Below are 19,981 nucleotides of genomic sequence, written 5' to 3' on the forward strand. Positions count from 1 at the left end.
TATTTTATATATACAGTGTCCACTGAACAACGTTTTCCATTTGTACACATTTCCAATATTTGTTAATGCATTTGTTTTGTTTCTGTAATCCTGTTTGTGTGGCATATTCAGTTGAAGCGTATCAGTATCTCCGTCACTCATTCATACCGTCGGTCAAGTCAAGTCACAGTATAAGATGGGTTAATAATAAAATATTTGTTTTGGAAATAAATACATTGCGAAAGAGAAATGAGGATCAGAGTATACATCAGGACTGGTCAGTTATGTCATATGAAAAATACTTTACAGACATTGTAGCATTGTAAACAATTGTAGCCTAGATAGCATTACTTATTTGACAAACCCGAGCACTAAGGCGTGGCTTCGGAGACCATTAGTCGTCTCAGATATACACATTTACAGGATCTAGGACGGAAGACAAGGAAAGTCCAATTGAAATGTAATTTTTTTATTATTTTTCAAATCTATGCCTAGGGGTAGGAGTTTTTCCTGACCATAGGGCCTGACAGGGAAACACTATAGCAAATAATTAGAGCCTAGTATGCCCTCCCAAATGGCACCATATAGTGCACAACTTTTGACCACGGCCCATAGGTCACTGGTCAAAAGTAGAGCATTATAAATAGGGCCCTCAAACTCAACTCTGGACCCGAACCCAGTTTCACTGCATTATTTCATTGTTCCCCTCTAATCAGGGACTGATTTAGACCTGGGACACCAAGATGGGTGATTCCCCTCTAACCAGGGACCGATTTAGACCTGGGACACCAAGATGGGTGATTCCCCTCTAACCAGGGACCGATTTAGACCTGGGACACCAGGTGTGTGCAATTAATTATCAAGTAGAACAGAAAATACCTCTCCTGGTGATTTGGTCAGAAAAAACCTCCTGGCCCTTTACTATGCCATATGAAGCATTTCGGCACTTTGCAGAAGTCATTACACATGTGGATGATTCCTTCAGCTCTGTTAATTGCACTCTCAAAGAGGGGGGGTGGGAACCTGAATAAGAAGCCTGAATATGAAATGCTCTGTCCCAAATGCCACTATTCCCTATATAGTGTACTACTTTTGACCAGAGCCCCATGGACCCGTTCTAAAGTAGTGCACTAAATAGGGAATAGGGTGCACTTTGAGACGCAGCCTTAATCCCTGGGGATGGCTGACTTTTAGAGAATATTTATTGCAGGTCTGGTTGGTAGGTTGTTCATCCTCAGCCAATGATGTAGCTTCCGAGAAAACCGCTTCTGATTCGTTGTGCTAAATCAAGAGATAGCTGAAAGAAGTCTCTGGACAAGTGATTGGTTGTTTGGTTGATTGACTGGGTCTGGACAGCCAATGATAATGATTTACCCTCCATATCCAAGTCAATGTAACAGCAAAGCACCTCAAAAAGTCAAGAAAAAATAATGTAAAAACAAAAAAAATGAGTCGTCTCCATTTTGAATTAGCGGTTAGTTGTCCGTGAGAAGATGGGTTAGACTCTGTGCAAACATGGAAGTTTAGGTTGAGAAGACCGTTCGGCAGGGTTTGGAACGTTAAGATGGCATATTTCTATATAGAACAAACATGCCTCTAACATGTAGAATAATGAATCACGTCGGCTCTATTTGTGGCATTTCTATCTTCAACATTTGGCTACTGAACGTTGGCCCTCTATTGGCCTGATATAACTGACCTGAACCTGGGCTGGGAGCTTTTCCAGACCATGTGACCTGACTAGGGGGAAAACTCCGGGCCCTAATGTGCAGTGCAGTCTGTCTCAGCCTAAAATTACACCTTTTCGAAATGAAACCCATATTTGGGCTGGCGGTCCCACAGTTGCATCAGCGTGAGCGTCTGCACAGGGAAAACAATGCATTAAACTGTAAGAAAATACCATCATTATTTAGTTAGATCAGTACGATAGAATAAATTAAGTCATTTTTTTTTTTGCCAATTAAAATGATTCCTCTGTTCTGACCCGATACCAACAGTTTTGGTGCAAAAGCAGTAAAGCCTGCCAGTTGTTTAGAGAAATCACGGCGAGAGATAAGATAAGGAAAATACAGCAGCAGTATTTTTTGCACTACATACGTGCACATTCAAGGACAAAAGGAGGAAGAAAAATGTCATATCAATCAATAGGTCAAAAGACATATATAATCAACCTCAAGTCTTTAGTTGGTCAGGATTGGCACTTTAGTGAATAGGAGTGCATTTTCATTTTTCACAATTATAAATATATATTTTATTTTTGTGTTTGATCCAATGATTTTATTTATTTATATCTTACTATTCTGGTAGTCTCTGTTGATAGACTGCACACAAAAGTAGACTGAAAAACCAAGAACCAAAGAAGACTACTTTATATAAATGCCTCTTCACATGTTAGTTATATAGAGAAAGTTATTTAGCTCATTTTTCATACTTTCCTAGATTTATTTAGTCTCAAATGTCTGTTTGAAGCTCACTTGTTCTGTGGACAACCATTTCCCTTTAGAGAACCAAGGTGCATATACTCCTAAAATAGCCTATAGTCTGTGACCATTACTAGCTGCTCAATGTCAGATCAATGACAAGCTTAGTCTCTTACTAATTTGAATACATTTTGCATGTCAACCAAAGCACAACGTGTCCAAATCCATCGCAGCCCATGAATCATCATTGCAGAGATGTGAACATATAATAAAGGTAAGACATTGCATCAAGTCATGGCTCTCAACCTCAACAGGATCAACCTACCGAGACATCACGTCAGGTTGGACAATACAACCATAGGGGATGACTTGCTTATATAAACATGTGCAATGACAAGGGTCCTCTCATAGCTAGCATATCAAGTACCCCCCCCCCCCCCCCAAAAAAGAGGAAATCCTGCTGCGGTACAGATGCTTCAGACTTTGATAAAGTTTAAAATAAAACATATTTTAACCCATCTTCCACATCCACTTCCAATTCAGATTTTTGCTACCAAACAATCTCAAAAATCCAACTATTCTGATGTTGTTTAGCTCGACCCACCAGGGGAAATGGTGGATCCACAGAACAAGCTGCTACCAGCCTCCGATGGGACCATAATACATTGTACATACGTCACTTCCTCACACAGCGGCGGTCAGTCAAGCGGTCACACTACCAGACTTTTGAGCCATAGGCTCCACTCAACCTATAGACACTGATCTGAGTTCAGCTTTAATCCCCCCCCCACACACACATTCATATTTAAGGTTATGATTAAGGGAGGGTAAGCTGATTCTAGATCTGTGTCTAAGGGCATAACATCAAACCATCTTCAGTCATGTAGCGTAGATGAGAAATTAGACTTCCATAATATCAGGAAGTACACCACGCACTTCCTCAAGAAAATAACTAATGTCACCGTATCTCTAATATTCTTTAAGAGATATGAAAGGATGCTGTGAATGTGATGTTTCACTTAATAGAAAAGGAAAAAACATGAATAATCCTTTGTGTCATACCTTCCTTCTTCCGTATTAAATCTTATCAAAGAGCATTGCATTGTGGGTGGGTGCATTCTTTCATTAAAAAAATTATCTAATTGCATAACCTCAAAAGTGCCGAAAAGGAAGTGGCATAAACGATGCAAGAAAACCTTGAATGAACATACTGCATTCAAAACCCAACCTGTAGCAATTATAGCACAGAAAGAAAAAGGTGGATTATGGAAGTTGTTGCTCCTTGTTGTGTAGCACTCATCGGTGTGTACTGTCTGCTGGTGTTGTATGTGTGTGTGTGTGCATGAAGTATGTGTGCAAATACATTTTACTGGAAGTTCTGCGGTTAGGTTCGTCACGGTCTAAATTAAAAGACGTATCCCTTGCCAAAACCTGGTTGTCGTTAGATCTATGTCTGATCTAGGGCCTTTCCTTCTGTCCAGAGGCTCCCTAGGTGGCTCCTGTCCAGTACATATCACCATCACAATGATACCCAGTACATATCACCATCACAGTAATACCCAGTGCATATCACCATCACAATGATACCCAGTACATATCACCATCACAATGATACCCAGTACATATCACCATCACAATGATACCCAGTACATATCACCATCACAATGATACCCAGTAGATATCACCATCACAATGATACCCAGTACATATCACCATCACAATGATACCCAGTACATATCACCATCACAATGATACCCAGTACATATCACCATCACAATGATACCCAGTACATATCACCATCACAATGATACCCAGTACATATCACCATCACAATGATACCCAGTACATATCACCATCACAATGATACCTAGGACTTATCACCATCACAGTAATACCTAGTACTTATCACCAAATGACGGTACATTTCCCCAAATTTAAAGAAATCCTGGTTGGAGGATTATGGATGTCCTGTTCATTTCCACCTGATTCCTGGGATTTTTTTAGCCAGGATTTGTGGAAAACCTGGGAATTTTGGGAAAGGTACCGGATTTTTGCGACCCTACAACACGGTGATGTAGAATGCAACAACAACTGATATCAGATCTAACCTACACACAACCTAACCTAACCTCCACACAACCACCACACTATTACCCCACCACACTATTACCCCACCACTAACTAGAGAATACCATCTAATATGTGATAAACAACTCTGCCCCCTGCACTTACTCTTCTCAATGGGACATTAAGGAAAACTGACATATATTCTAATATATTGTTAGATTTTCTAAGACCTAAATTATGGCACTTTCTCTCTCCCCCTCCCTCCCCTCCCCCCCCCCCCCCCCCCTCTCTCTCTCTCTCTCTCCCCCCTCCTCTTTCTTTTCATCCATCCCTCTTTCAACCATATTACCAGGTGTATTACCAGGTGTACTACCAGGTGTTTGGCAAAGGGATACTTTGTGACAGTAGGTAAGGCAATAGAAACACCATGCAAACCCTACCACAGACACATTGGGGGGCAGCAACACCACATCACATCCCAGGGCCTACTACAACTCAGCCAGCACCAATATATCTATTTACACCGGGGGCCAAGTCCCAAATGGCACCCTATCCCCTATACATTACACAACTTTTGAACAGGGCCCGTAGGGCTTTGGGCAAAGATACTGCACCATATAGGGAATAGGGTGCCATTTGGGACGCATTCCGGGCTTCAATGGAACAGAGAAATCCAAAAGGAAAAACTAAAAAGACCAAATCCTAACCGGACATTCAAGTGAGTAACTTGAATGTTTTTTTTTCATAAATCTGATGTCGACATCTGATTTAGGTTTGACTGAGTCACGCGTGTTTTTCTCAAGTAAGGATTCATCCCTAATCCCTGTATGAAGAGCAACAATCCCTTGAAAGCCAAATCAAGATCTGACAGTGTTTGTCTGTCTGTATTTATATATAAAAATAAGCTTGGTTAGGATAATGACATATTCTCGTGCTTTAGCTAGCGTAGGCCCCTGCCCCTTGCCGCCCCCCCAGCGGTGTGCTGTTTTTAATAGTTAGAATCACTTCATAATTCAAATGTATCGTTATTAAGAACACGGCACACAACAAACATTATATCGCTAGCTATATCAAGCTAGTAACCTAGGTAACATTATATATTTCAATAGGGTTCAATATCTACCCCCCCCAACCAAGGCCCACACCTAAACTCCCTTCCCCTCGCCACCCTCCCTTAGCCCAGACGTTTACCTGATTTTACGATTCAGACCCCAACATGCTCCTCCACAAGCACAAAATTAAAAGTAGCTAAAAGTTAAACAAAAGATAAATACATTGTAGAGAAAGGACTCTAGAAGGGGAGAACCTTGGCTTTACACTCCAAACCATAGTTCTAGAATTCCTAGGAATCCCCAGAATTGCTTAGTGGAACCCTGTATGTCCGATATAGACAGAAACCAATGTGAATGAGGGTTTGGCCTCTGAGTTGAGAATACAGCCGGATTGATTTATCGTTAACAGTAAAGAGACCATTCTTCTGTCTTGGGACACTTAAGTCTTTAGGTGGTACACTGAGATACAGGTACGTTTTAGAACAGGTCAGAGGGAAAAGCAGGGCTGACGAAAGCTAAAACGAGGGGAAACTGATAAATAAGGACGAGGAAGACAATTGTCATAAAAGAAAAGGGTAAAAATTAAATAACACTCCTCCCACTGGTCATGTTTGACCTATTAAACCCCCACATCCCGAAAGAGGACATCCCTATGGGCAGACAGGAAGCACAAAAAACCAAACCAAATCAAACCACCGCTACGGTCAGAAGAATCAGAGTATCAACAGTACTGGTGGTGTAGCTCTCATTGAATTTGTGTTTTTCAAACCTGGACCTGGTGTGAGATCACTGATCAGGAAGAGGTTTATTTTTATCATCAGGTCAGGTGGGTTGAGTTCAGCTCTCCTTTTGGCTCCTCAGCCGAGACGTGGCGTTCCGTTAGAAGTGTCTGATCTGTTAGCGTAGGTAAAGCCAGCTCAAAGATTGGGTATATAGGTTGGATAAAGAGTTACAGCTGTAAGCCTTCCATGGGATAGGAGGTGGAGGACAACGTTCCACCTTCCATGGGGTTTGGGGAATAGTGGTGGGATATGGGTTGGATGATTGTTGATCATGGAAGGTCACAGGGAGAGAGGGGGGAGCACAGTGTGTAGCTGGAAACCCTTCATCTGTGGGGGCTAAAACTAGCCCTCGGCCTCAGGCTGGGTATTGAGGATGGAGTGATGGTTGGACATGGAGGGTAGAGGGAACCTATTATACCCCAAAGTCCTCCATGGGTAGAGGATATGGGGGTAGATGTTCTATCTGAAAGTCCTCCATGGGTAGAGGATATGGGGGTAGATGTTCTATCTGAAAGTCCTCCATGGGTAGAGGATATGGGGGTAGATGTTCTACCTGAAAGTCCTCCATTGGTAGAGGATATGGGGGTAGATGTTCTATCTGAAAGTCCTCCATTGGTAGAGGATATGGGGGTAGATGTTCTATCTGAAAGTCCTCCATTGGTAGAGGATATGGGGGTAGATGTTCTATCTGAAAGTCCTCCATGGGTAGAGGATATGGGGGTAGATGTTCCATCTATCTGAAAGTCCTCCATGGGTAGAGGATATGGGGGTAGATGTTCTATCTGAAAGTCCTCCATGGGTAGAGGATATGGGGGTAGATGTTCCATCTATCTGAAGGTCCTCCATGGGTAGAGGATATGGGGGTAGATGTTCTATCTGAAAGTCCTCCATGGGTAGAGGATATGGGGGTAGATGTTCCATCTATCTGAAAGTCCTCCATGGGTAGAGGATATGGGGGTAGATGTTCCATCTATCTGAAAGTCCTCCATGGGTAGAGGATATGGGGGTAGATGTTCTATCTATCTGAAAGTCCTCCATGGGTAGAGGATATGGGGGTAGATGTTCCATCTATCTGAAAGTCCTCCATGGGTAGAGGATATGGGGGTAGATGTTCTATCTGAAAGTCCTCCATGGGTAGAGGATATGGGGGTAGATGTTCTATCTATCTGAAGGTCCTCCATGGGTAGAGGATATGGGGGTAGATGTTCCATCTATCTGAAAGTCCTCCATGGGTAGAGGATATGGGGGTAGATGTTCTATCTATCTGAAGGTCCTCCATGGGTAGATGTTCCATCTATCTGAAAGTCCTCCATGGGTAGAGGATATGGGGGTAGATGTTCTATCTATCTGAAGGTCCTCCATGGGTAGATGTTCCATCTATCTGAAAGTCCTCCATGGGTAGAGGATATGGGGGTAGATGTTCTATCTGAAAGTCCTCCATGGGTAGAGGATATGGGGGTAGATGTTCTATCTGAAAGTCCTCCATGGGTAGAGGATATGGGGGTAGATGTTCTATCTATCTGAAGGTCCTCCGTGGGTAGAGGATATGGGGGTAGATGTTCTATCTATCTGAAGGTCCTCCATGGGTAGAGGATATGGGGGTAGATGTTCTATCTATCTGAAGGTCCTCCGTGGGTAGAGGATATGGGGATAGATGTTCTATCTATCTGAAGGTCCTCCATGGGTCTGAGTGACAGTTGGTTAAGATTAACCAGATGAGAACCAGAGGGCAGGGAGGGCGTTATAGCTGAAAGCCCTCCATGGGTGCCTCCTGCTGGGGGAAGAGGAACTGCTGGTTGGCCTGGTCCACCTGAGGTGCCAGGCTCTGGTCCTCATCCTCCACTCCAAAGTAGTGCTCTATCAGGTCAAAGGCCTTCTGGTAGATCTCCTGGTTCTCATGGCTCTGAAGGAACTCTATCTTGTCCAGACCTGGAGATGAGAGGAGAAGGGGAAAGGTCAACATGATTTATTCATCCACATGGCAGATTTATGTAAGTGTATGTATACGGAAGTGTGTGTGTCTGTACTGTATGAATGTGTGTCTGCGCGCATGTGTCTATACTATATGAACGTGTTTGCATATACAGTGCATTCAGAAAGTATTCAGACCCCTTGACCTTTTCAACATTTTGTTAAGTTACAGCCTTATTCTAAAATTGATTTTTTTTTTTTTTTATTCTCAACCATCTTCACACAATAATGACAAGGCTAAAAACAGGTGTAGACATTTTTGCACGTAAGTATTCAGACCCTTTGCTATGAGACTCGAAATTGAGCTCAGGTACATCCTGTTTCCATTGATCGTCCTTGAGATGTTTCTACAACTTGATTGGAGTCCACCTGTGGTAAATTCAATTGATTGGACATGATTTGGAAGGACACACCTATCTATATAAGGTCCCACAGTTGACAGTGCATGTCAGAGAAAAAACCAAGCCATGAGGTCGAAGGAATTGTCCGTAGAGCTCCGAGACAGGATTGTGTCGAGGCACAGATCTGGGGAAGGGTACCAAAACATTTCTGCAGCATTGAAGGTCCTCAAGAACACAGTGGCCTCCATTATTCTTAAATGGAAGAAGTTTGGAACCACCAAGACTCTTCCTAGAGCAGGCCGCCCGGCCAAACTGAGCAATCGGGGGAGAAGGGCCTTGGTCACTCTGACAGAGCTCCAGAGTTCCTCTGTGGAGATGGGAGAACCTTCTAGAAGGACAACCATCTCTGCAGCACTCCACCAATCTGGCCTTTATGATAGAGCGGCCATACGGAATCCACTCCTCAGTAAAAAGGCACATGACAGCCAGCTTGGAGTTTGCCAAAAGGCACCAAAATGACTCTCAAACCATGAGAAACAAGATTCTCTGGTCTGATGAAACCAATATTTAACTATTTGGCCTGAATGCCAAGCGTCACACGTCTGGAGGAAACCTGGCACCATCCCTACGGTGAAGCATGGTGGTGGTAGCATCATGCTGTGGGGATGTTTTCAGCGTCAGGGACTGGGAGACTAGTCAGGATCGAGGGAAAGATGAACGGAGCAAACCTGCTCCAGAGCACTCAGGACCTCAGACTGGGGCGAAGGTTCACCTTCCAACAGGACAACAACCCTAAGCACACAGCCAAGACAACGCAAGAGTGGCTTCGGGACAATTCTCTGAATGTCCTTGAGTGGCCCAGCCAGAGCCCGGACTTGAACACGATCGAACATCTCTGGAAAGACCTGAAAATAACCCCTTCCAACCTGACAGAGTTTCAGAGGATCTGCAGAGAAGAATGGTAGAAACTCCCCAAATACAGGTGTGCCAAGCTTGTAGCGTCATACCCAAGAAGACTATGGGCTGTATTTACTGCCAAAGGTGCTTCATCAAAGTACTGAGTAAAGGGTCTGAGAACACTTATGTAAATGTAATATTTCAGTAATTCTTTTTTTACACATTGGCAAAAATGTCTAAAAAACTGTTGTTGCTTTGTCATTATGGGGTACTGTGTGTAGATTGATAAGGGGGAGAAAAAAAACAATTTAAACAATTTTAGAATATGGCTGTAACGTAACAAAATGTGGAAAAAGTCAAGGGGTCTGAATACTTCCTGAATGAACTGAGGCCTCCTCTATGAGAGAGCAGTAGGGATTGATGTTTGTATATACGTACCATAGGCCTCCTCTATGAGAGAGCAGTAGGGATTGATGCCGGTGCCGTTGGGTCCTGCATCCTGCTTGGCCTCTTGGTCTCCCAGTCTCAGAATGTTCTCCAGACCGTTCAGGGCCACCTGGACTATCTTACTGTCCATCACTGTCAAAAGGTCACACAGAGGCTTGATACAGCCCAGGTTCACCAGGTACCTAGAGAGAACAGAGAGAGAGAACAGAGAGAGAGAGAGAGAGAGACAGAGAGAGAGAGAGAGAGAGAGAGAGAGAGAGAGAGAGAGAGAGAGAGAGAGAGAGAGAGAGAGAGAGAGAGAGAAGAAACAAAGCAAGAGGAGAGGGAGAAGGAGGAGGCAAGGGAGAGAGAGAGAGAGAGAGAGAGAGAGAGAGAGAGAGAGAGAGAGAATATCCTAGATGATAAATTCGGAATGTGTTTGGTACAATCCAGACGCTTGCCAAATGCAGCGGCCCTGAGACAGGAGTGTTAGTGTCTCGTGACATTCCACTGACGGAGGGAAAAAGAACTGCAAAGAAATTTAAATATAGGCCTCAGACACACACGTTCACCAAGTATAGCTCCTGTCTGATATCACCGTGACAACGCGGGTATTTACGGATGCAAACCGTGGAAAAACAGCTAAGCCTGGAATCTCAGAACACACGAGGAGGAAGTGAGGAAAACATACACCTCTCCCTGACCCCTCCTTCTTTCCTATACTGACATGGACTAGGGTTCTTGACCCCTACCTCTTTCCTATACTGAGCTGTGTTCGAATACTCATACTAACTGCACTAACCATACTATTTGTGACATAAATGTAATATGTAGTATGCTTATTGGTCATAGTATGGATATAGTTAGTATGCCAAAAGTTCGCCAAAATACGAAGTATACAAGCAGTGGACACTATTTCTGTGCTTTTAGGGCCCATAATGCAATTCTTCAGTAAATGGGCGTGGCTTCACAACGTTTTCAGATTTGAAGAAAATGGTGGAAAATATGCCGCCGAGGTCCGACAAGAGCAGATACAAATTCATTGCTTTAACTAATTATGACAAATGTTAAGAAAATGTTGAGCAATGTAATAAAGTAATGACTTTTCAAATAAGTTAAGTTACACGTTATGTTGGCTGACAATTTGTTAGCTACGCTATCCTTACGAACCGCATAGCATTACAGTATGTACCGGTATGTTAGCTAGTTACCGTCCTAACGTTAGTTGGCTACTAATACATCGAACTTGCCAGGAAGTATATTAACTATATGCTATCGAACTAACTACCCAACATTTATTGATTTGATTATTCACGTCATTCTTAGCTAAGTCGTATAGTCGTTGTGAGTTCTCAATGGACATGGTTAATTATGGGTATCTACTCCGATTTCAGAGCACTCGTCTGAGTGTACCAGAGCGCAGAATAACTGATGAATTTACGAACGCTCAACACCCGCTGAATATGTCCGGTGTCAGTAAACGTTGGCAAAAACAAGCGTAATTAAATTGTTGCCAGCAGCACAGTTACAGTCAACAACGCTCTGGATAACATGAAAAGAGCCTAATCAGCTCTGCTAGGGTGAGTAAAATGGTCAGTGAGGTGTTCTCTCATTTGTGGCTGGAAGTAGCTAGCAAGCTAGCCAACGTTAGCCAGTTAGCTTGGGCGCTTGACCGCCGTTGTGAGGTCAGAACGCTCGTATCAACCCTACTCCTCGGCGAACAGACAATCTGACAACGCTCTGGATTTACGCACTCTGGCACTCCAGATTGAATTTACGAACACACCCGAAATCGTAAAACGTCTAGCGAGTCATTTGTTATGCTAACAAGCTAGCAAGAGGTCGCATAGCAACAGCATCAACTTCCGGTAGACAGGCGAAGCGCTAGTACGCTCAACTGAAAGGATACCGTTAGTTTACAGTATAGTAAAATAAACTAATAGTATATAGTATACAGTATACTCATTAAGTATGTCGTATACAGTGTATGTTAGTATGGGTATTCGAACACAGCTATGGACTAGGGTTCTTGACCCCTCCCTCTTTCCTATTTCTGACATGGACCAAGGATCTTTACACTTCCCATGGTCAATCTCTGATCTGAAAGGACTATAGGTGAAAGCAATAACAGATCAATACCAATACAACAACCCCAGACACCTCTTTCCTGGTTCTACCCTGCAGTGCTAAAGGGCAACAGAGCTAGGCCTACACTATCTATAATCTAACTATACCAGCTGTCCTGGTGAGATGGGTCATATCTAATCTGTCCTGGTGAGGTGGATCATATCTAATCTGTCCTGGTGGAGGTGGGTCATATCTAATCTGTCCTGGTGAGGTGGGTCATATCTAATCTGTCCTGATCAAGTGGGTCATATCTAATCTGTCCTGGTGAGGGTGGGTCATATCTAATCTGTCCTGATCAAGTGGGTCATATCTAATCTGTCCTGGTGAGGTGGGTCATATCTAATCTGTCCTGGTGAGGTGGGTCATATCTAATCTGTCCTGGTGAGGTGGGTCATATCTAATCTGTCCTGGTGGAGGTGGGTCATATCTAATCTGTCCTGATCAAGTGGGTCATATCTAATCTGTCCTGGTGAGGTGGGTCATATCTAATCTGTCCTGATCAAGTGGGTCATATCTAATCTGTCCTGGTGAGGTGGGTCATATCTAATCTGTCCTGGTGAGGTGGGTCATATCTAATCTGTCCTGGTGAGGTGGGTCATATCTAATCTGTCCTGATCAAGTGGGTCATATCTAATCTGTCCTGGAGAGGTGGGTCATATCTAATCTGTCCTGGTGAGGTGGGTCATATCTAATCTGTCCTGGTGAGGGTGGGTCATATCTAATCTGTCCTGGTGAGGTGGGTCATATCTAATCTGTCCTGGTGAGGTGGGTCATATCTAATCTGTCCTGGAGAGGTGGGTCATATCTAATCTGTCCTGGTGAGGTGGGTCATATCTAATCTGTCCTGGTGAGGTGGGTCATATCTAATCTGTCCTGGAGAGGTGGGTCATATCTAATCTGTCCTGGTGAGGTGGGTCATATCTAATCTGTCCTGGTGAGGTGGGTCATATCTAGTCTGTCCTGGTGGAGGTGGGTTATATCTAATCTGTCCTGGAGAGGTGGGTCATATCTAATCTGTCCTGGTGGAGGTGGGTTATATCTAATCTGTCCTGGAGAGGTGGGTCATATCTAATCTGTCCTGGTGAGGTGGGTCATATCTAATCTGTCCTGGTGGAGGTGGGTCATATCTAATCTGTCCTGGTGAGGTGGGTCATATCTAATCTGTCCTGGTGAGGTGGGTCATATCTAATCTGTCCTGGTGGAGGTGGGTCATATCTAATCTGTCCTGGTGAGGTGGGTCATATCTAATCTGTCCTGGTGAGGTGGGTCATATCTAGTCTGTCCTGGTGAGGTGGGTCATATCTAATCTGTCCTGGAGAGGTGGGTGTATCTTTATACCTGATCTGTTCAGGCATTCCTCCGGAGGTGGCGTTAGTGATGGCCCAGGCTGCTTCCTTCCTGGTTCTAAACTCTGCCTTCTGCAGGATGTCGATCAGCACAGGGAAGATGTTTGCATCGATCACCGTCTAGTAGAGGAGAGGAGGAATGAGAGAGGAGGAGAGGAAGAACATAGAAAAGTATGAGTAGTTAGATAGAAAGATGACAGCTAACTAACTAAACTAAACTAGAGAGCGGCACAAACCTGATTTTATTTATTCAAACTAAAGACTAAGAGAATACCTAATACCTAGGTCTTGGAAGATTTCTTTGGATCTGTATAGTGTCTGAACTGTACCAGTCTGTGTTATGCATCTGTAACTGTGGAGTACGGTGGCTGTATGTGGACACCTGCTCGTTGGACATCTGTACAACGTGTCGTAGCTAGCTAGCTAACGTGTGTCTCTGAGAGTGTAATATTCTACAACCATGCTGCTACAGTAGGAATAGACAGTACACGGTGATTTACCATGAATGTCTAATAGCGTTTACGTCATTCTCTTACAAAAGTACCTCTTGGTGGCGTAAAAATTTATTTTTGGAGTTTGTTCTACGTTGGGAGAAGCTAGGCACAGGACACCGAATCCCCTTGCCTGTGTGTGTTGTGGCAATTTATCCCCCACATAAGCAGTGGTGGAAACAGTACTCAATTACATAAAAGTAAAAGATACGCTACATGGCCAAAGGTATGTGGACACCTGCTCATCGAACATCTCATTCTAAAATCATGGGCATTAATATGGAGTTGGTCCCGCCTTTGTTGCTATAACAGCCTCCACTCTTCTGGGAAGGCTTTCCACTAGATGTTGGAACATTGCTGCAGGGACTTGCTTCCATTCAGCCACAAGAGCATTAGTGAGGTCGGGGCACTGACGTTGGGCGATTAGGCCTGGCTTGCAGCCGGCGTTCCAATTCATCCCAAAAGGTGTGATGGGGTTGAGGTCAGGGCTCTGTGCAGGCCAGTCAAGTTCTTCCACACCGATCGACAAACCATTTCTGTATGGACCTCGCTTTGTGCACGGGGGCATTGTCATGCTGAAACAGGAAAGGGCCTTCTTAAAACTGTTGCCAAAGTTGGAAGCACAGAATCATCTAGAATGTCCTTGTATGCTGTAGCGTTAAGATTTCCCCTTCACTGGATCTAAGGGGCCCGAACCATGAAAAACAGCCCCAGACCATTATTCCTCCTCCACCAAACCTTACAGTTGGCACTATGCATTGGGGCAGGTAGCGTTCTCCTGGCATCTGCCAAACCCAGATTCGTCCGTCGGACTGCCAGATGGTGAAGCGTGATTCATCACACCAGAGAACGCGTTTCCACTGCTCAATGGAGTCCAATGGCGGCGAGCTTTACACCACTCCAGCCGACGCTTGGCATTGCGCATGGTGATCTTAGGCTTGTGTGCGGCTGCTCAGCCATGGAAACCTATTTCATGAAGCTCCCAACGAACAGTTCTTGTGCTGATGCTGCTTCCAGAGGCAGTTTGGCACTCAATAGTGAGTGTTGCAACCGAGGACAGACGATTTTTACGCGCTATGCGCTTCAGCACTCGGCGGTCCCGTTCTGTGAGCTTGTGTGGCCTACCACTTCGCGGCTGAGCTGTTGTTGCTCCTAGACATTTCCACTTCACAATAACAGCACTTACAGTTGATCGGGGCAGCTCTAGGAGAGGAGAAATGTTACGAAATGACTTGTTGGAAAGGTGGCATCCTATGACGGTGCCACTTTGAAAGTCACTGAGCTCTTCAGCAAGGCCATTCTACGTTCAATGTTTGTCTTTGGAGATTGCATGGCTGTGTGCTCGATTTTATACACCTGTCAGCAACGGGTGTGTCTGAAATAGACGAATCCACTAATTTGAAGGGGTGTCCACATATCATGAACATCTCTGTGTATCTGTATGGTACCTGTAGTGTCTGTATGCCTGAGTAATGTCTGGACCTCACCTGTATCTGAGCCCTGTTGCCAGCTGTGATGTTGGAGACGGTCCAGCAGGCTTCTTTACGGATGGACTCTTTAGCACTACTCAGGAGGTGGAGCAGACAGGGAAGGGCTGAACAGTTCAACACCACCTGTGTCTGGATGTCGTCACCAGTAACGATGTTCCCCACTGCCCTCAGAGCAGGAGACGCCACCTTGTAGTCTGTGTGCCTGACAGAGAAAAAAGACATTCAAAGTTACTACCGCTGAGGCCCCTGAAGTGGAGGTGGCTGCAGTCACACACACACACACTGACATGAGCAGTTCTACGAGGCGCCTGCAGACGCCGGAGTCGATGACAGCCTGGATCTTCTCGTTGGGTCCATCGGAGAGGTAGGACAGGGCCCAGCAGGCGTCCGCTAACAGGTCTGGATCACTGCTGAACAACAGTCTAGAGAGGACCTGCAGACAGGGAGACACCTGGGGGGGACAGAGGACAGACAGGGGGACAGTTAGACTAAACAAGGTCATTTGTTATCAATGATCACTTTTCCGCAATTTCAGCTCTTTAGCCGTTTCAGTATTGAGAAGGCCAAGTGGGGTAAATGGGGTGTTTGAGAACAAGAACCTCATTCAGAAGACATAAGCGAATAAATTAACTTGTGCTCATCTAAGGACTACTTCTCTAGATGATGCATCATGGGTGAATATTTAAAAACTGATTTGGAGTTTTTAACAGGAACTTGAAAAGAAATGTTACGGTAATGAGACATGTTCACTGACGTAATAAATATTATAGTTTCATGTAAACTTCAACTAACATACAATTTTTATGATTTATGGACAAACTACAGCAGCATGTTTTGTTCAAATAAGTTAGGTTTTTCAACAAAAAAATTCTAATTAAAATGACTGGAGAATTTAACCGGACGCATTTCGGTAATGAGAATTTGGGGTGAAAATATGCAAAATGCAGGCAAAAATTTAAAATGTATTTAAAATAAGACACTATCCCAAAAACGAAAACATCTTAGTCCTCCGAACGACAGTTGATTTTGCTGCAGACATTTTAAAACTGGTTTCATGAGAATCACCCGAAAATATCCATCCTACCTTAGAAGCACATCTCTTTTACTAGGCTATTTACCCCTTTTTTAAAGTTTTTCTTGTGCCATACAAATGTGTGCATAGCCTATTGGTCAAGTTACTAGGTTATTCGCTAGCTAGGTACCATGACTAAACAAGGTCATTTGTTATAAAACCAAAAATAAGCGTCCCGCTAGTAGTTTTAAAAAAGTGGTTTATGACACCATGTAATATGCGGGTGAATGGACGGTAGAATGGGGAAAGGGTTGCTCCAGTAATATGGACCATGGTGTGGGCTAGAGACTGTGACGGTGATTGAATAACCGTGTAACTGACGGTTATTGGATGAAGACCGTGATGAAAATCAAATTACGGTCTAAACCGTTTAAATACATTCACTTTACCGACAGTGCCTTCGTAAAGTATTCAGACCCCTTGAATATTTCCACATTGTTTACGTTACAGCCTTATTGTAAAATGGATTAAAAAAAGAAAACATCCTCAATCTACACACAAACACCCCATAATGACGAAGCAAAGACAGTTTAGACAAGTCTTGGCCGTAAAAAAATAAACTGAAATATCACATTTACATAAGTATTCAGACCCTTTACTCAGTACTTTGTTGAAGCACCTTTGGCAGCGATTACAGCCTTGAGTCTTCTTGGGTATGACGCTACAAGCTTGGCACACCTGTATTTGGGGAGTTTCTCCCATTCTTCTCTGCAGATCCTCTCAAGCTCTGTCAGGTTGGATGGTCAGCTTCGCTGCACAGCTATTTTCAGGTCTCTCCAGAGATGTTAGATCGGGTTCAAGTCCGGGCTCTGGCTGGGCCACTCAAGGACATTCAGAGACTTGTCCCAAAGCCACTCCTGCATTGTCTTGGCTGTGTGCTAAGTGTCGTTGTCCTGTTGGAAGGTGAACCTTTGCCCCAGTCTGAGGTCCTGAGCACTCTGGAGCAGGTTTTCATCAAGGATCTCGCTGTACTTTGCTCCGTTCATCTTTCCCTCGATCCTGACTAGTCTCCCAGTCCCTGCCGTCGAAAAACATCCCCACTGCATAATGTTGCCACCACCATGCTTCACCGTAGGGATGGTGCCAGGTTTCCTCCAGACGTGACGCTTGGCATTCAGGCCAAAGAGTTCAATCTTGGTTTCATCAGACCAGAGAATCTTGTTTCTCATGGTCTGAGAGTCCTTTAGGTGCCTTTTGGCAAACTCCAAGTGGGCTGTCATGTGCCTTTTACTGAGGAGTGGCTTCCATCTGGCCACTCTACCATAAAGGCCTGATTGGTGGAGTGCTGCAGAGATGGTTGTCCTTCTGGAAGGTTCTCCCATCACCACAGAGGAACTCTAGAGCACTGTCAGAGTGACCATCGGGTTCTTGGTCACCTCCCTGACCAAGGCCCTTCTCCCCAGATTGCTCAGTTTGGCCAGGCGGCCAGCTCTAGGAAGAGTCTTGGTGGTTCCAAACTTCTTCCATTCAAGAATGATGGAGGCCACTGTGTTCTTGGGGACCTTCAATGCTGCAGATTTTTTTGTACCCTTCCCCAGATCTGTGCCTCGACACAATCCTGTCTCGGAGCTCTACGGACAATTCCTTCAACCTCATTGCTTGGTTTTTGCTCTGACATGCACTGTCAACTGTGGGACCTTATATAGACAGGTGTGTGCCTTTCCAAATCAAGTCCGATCAATAGAATTTAGAAAAAATCTCAAATCTACACACAATACCCCATAATATATGATATCAATTTTAGAAGAAGGCTGTAACATAACAAAATGCGGAAAAAGGGAAGGGGTCTGAATACTTTCCAAATGCACTGTAACAGCAGGAGTGTTTACTAATGATTATAAGGAATTGTTTTGCTAACTTTGTCTGTACATTAAACTTTCTACATCTCCTCTTTCCAACTGTCCTTTGACGCTTGAGGAGCTAACCTGCTAGATGCGCTGGGGGTGTAAAACGCTAATGGCACTTCAGTAAAAAAAAAAAGTTTTTTTTTAAAGTTGTGGACTTTCTTTTATAAAATGCACGTTTTCATTGCTTGCTAGTAAATAAATAAATCTGTCTTCTTTAAAAAAAAGGTTGGATGTGTCTGACTATTCAACAGCAGTGGTTGTTCTGGCTCTGAGGACTATAATGGGATAATGTTGTGTCAGATGGACAATGGGCCAATCCTCTTCAACCTGGCATGGTATAATTTTAGACGGAATATTTTGTTAATTTATAGACTAATCAACGCTGATCAGCCCCGGTCCTGGCCGATATGCCGCCCTTGGAGAGACCCCCCCCCCCCCAAAAAAAAATGTGCCACCCTCCTATCCCTGTAAAGGAGAATAGTAGCCATACAGTGTCGACCCACAATGCACTTTTAATGAATGCCCATGTGGTAGCCTACCGTTCGCAAAACAGGCAATTTACCGTTAATCCCTGTCATTTGGTTACATTAATTTCTGTTAACCACCCTAGAATCGATGTCAGCGCCCCCGCAGAAATCGAATTAGCATAAATATCCATAAAGATCTGTCAGTTTAAGCTAGAGATATGTTTTTTTTTGCAATGGATGCGTCTCAATCCACCGCATCCGCTGATGTCGCACTTCTGCATCTGCGGTGAAACGTGACAGAGCTAGAGCGGTGTTTGTCAGACCATGACATCCAGAAAATCGGTCTACTCACAAAATCGTCTGTAGCGTCCGAACGGTTTGGCCTAGAAACTATACTGAACAAAAATATAAATGCAACATGCAACAATTTGAAAGTTTTTACTGAGTTACAGTTCATATAAGTAAATAAATCAATTGAAATTAAAGAATTAGGCCTTAATGTATGGATTTTCACATAACTGGGCAGTGGTTCAGCCACTGGGGAGTCAAGCCCAGCCAATCTGAATGAGTTTTTCCCCACAAAAGGGCTTTATTACAGACAGAAATACTCCTGTTTCATCAGCTGTCCGGGTGGCTGGTCTCAGACGATCCCGCAGGTGAAGAAGCCGGATGTGGAGGTCCTGGGCTGGCGTGGTTACACGTGGCCTGAGGTTGTGAGGCCGGTTGGAAGTACTGCCAAACTCTCTAAAACAACATTGGAGGCGGCTTATGGTAGAGAAATGAACATTCAATTCTCGGGCAAAAACTCTGGTGGACATTCTTGCAGTCAGCATGCCAATTGCACGCTCCCTCAAAAACTTGAGACATCTGTAGCATTGTGTTGTGTGACAAAACTGCACATTTTAAAATTGGCCTTTTATTGTCCCTAGCACAAGGGTGCACCTGTGTAATGATCATGCTGTTTAATCAGCTTCTTGATATGCCACACCTGTCAGGTGGATGGATTATCTTGGCAAAGGAGAAATGCTCACTAACAGGGATGTAAACAAATGTGTTCACAAAATGAGAGAAATAAGGTTTTTGTGCATATGGAGAATTTTTTTTATTTCAGCTCATGAAACATGGGACCAAAACTTTACATGTTGCGTTTATATTTTTGTTCAGTGTATTATGACCCTCTATGGAACACAATGGTGTTCTCCATGT

General features: G+C 44.0%; 1 protein-coding gene across 1 annotated transcript in view; it reads right to left on the reverse strand.

Annotated features, from left to right (window-relative positions):
• Positions 1-7,641: 7,641 nt before the first annotated feature.
• LOC311117972 (importin subunit alpha-7) overlaps positions 7,642-19,981 on the reverse strand; it is a 30,828-nt gene continuing 18,488 nt past the window's right edge. The window contains exons 8-12 of the mRNA XM_084192856.1: positions 15,677-15,840; positions 15,387-15,591; positions 13,401-13,528; positions 9,948-10,138; positions 7,642-8,229 (exon numbers count right to left, since the gene is read on the reverse strand). Coding sequence (XP_084048982.1) covers positions 8,042-8,229; positions 9,948-10,138; positions 13,401-13,528; positions 15,387-15,591; positions 15,677-15,840 — 876 coding nt within the window. The 3' untranslated portion in view covers positions 7,642-8,041. The remainder of the gene's footprint in view (positions 8,230-9,947; positions 10,139-13,400; positions 13,529-15,386; positions 15,592-15,676; positions 15,841-19,981) is intronic.

Source organism: Coregonus lavaretus, assembly GCF_964263955.1.
Source record: "Coregonus lavaretus genome assembly, contig: HAP1_SCAFFOLD_589, whole genome shotgun sequence".
NCBI classification, from domain to species: domain Eukaryota; kingdom Metazoa; phylum Chordata; class Actinopteri; order Salmoniformes; family Salmonidae; genus Coregonus; species Coregonus lavaretus.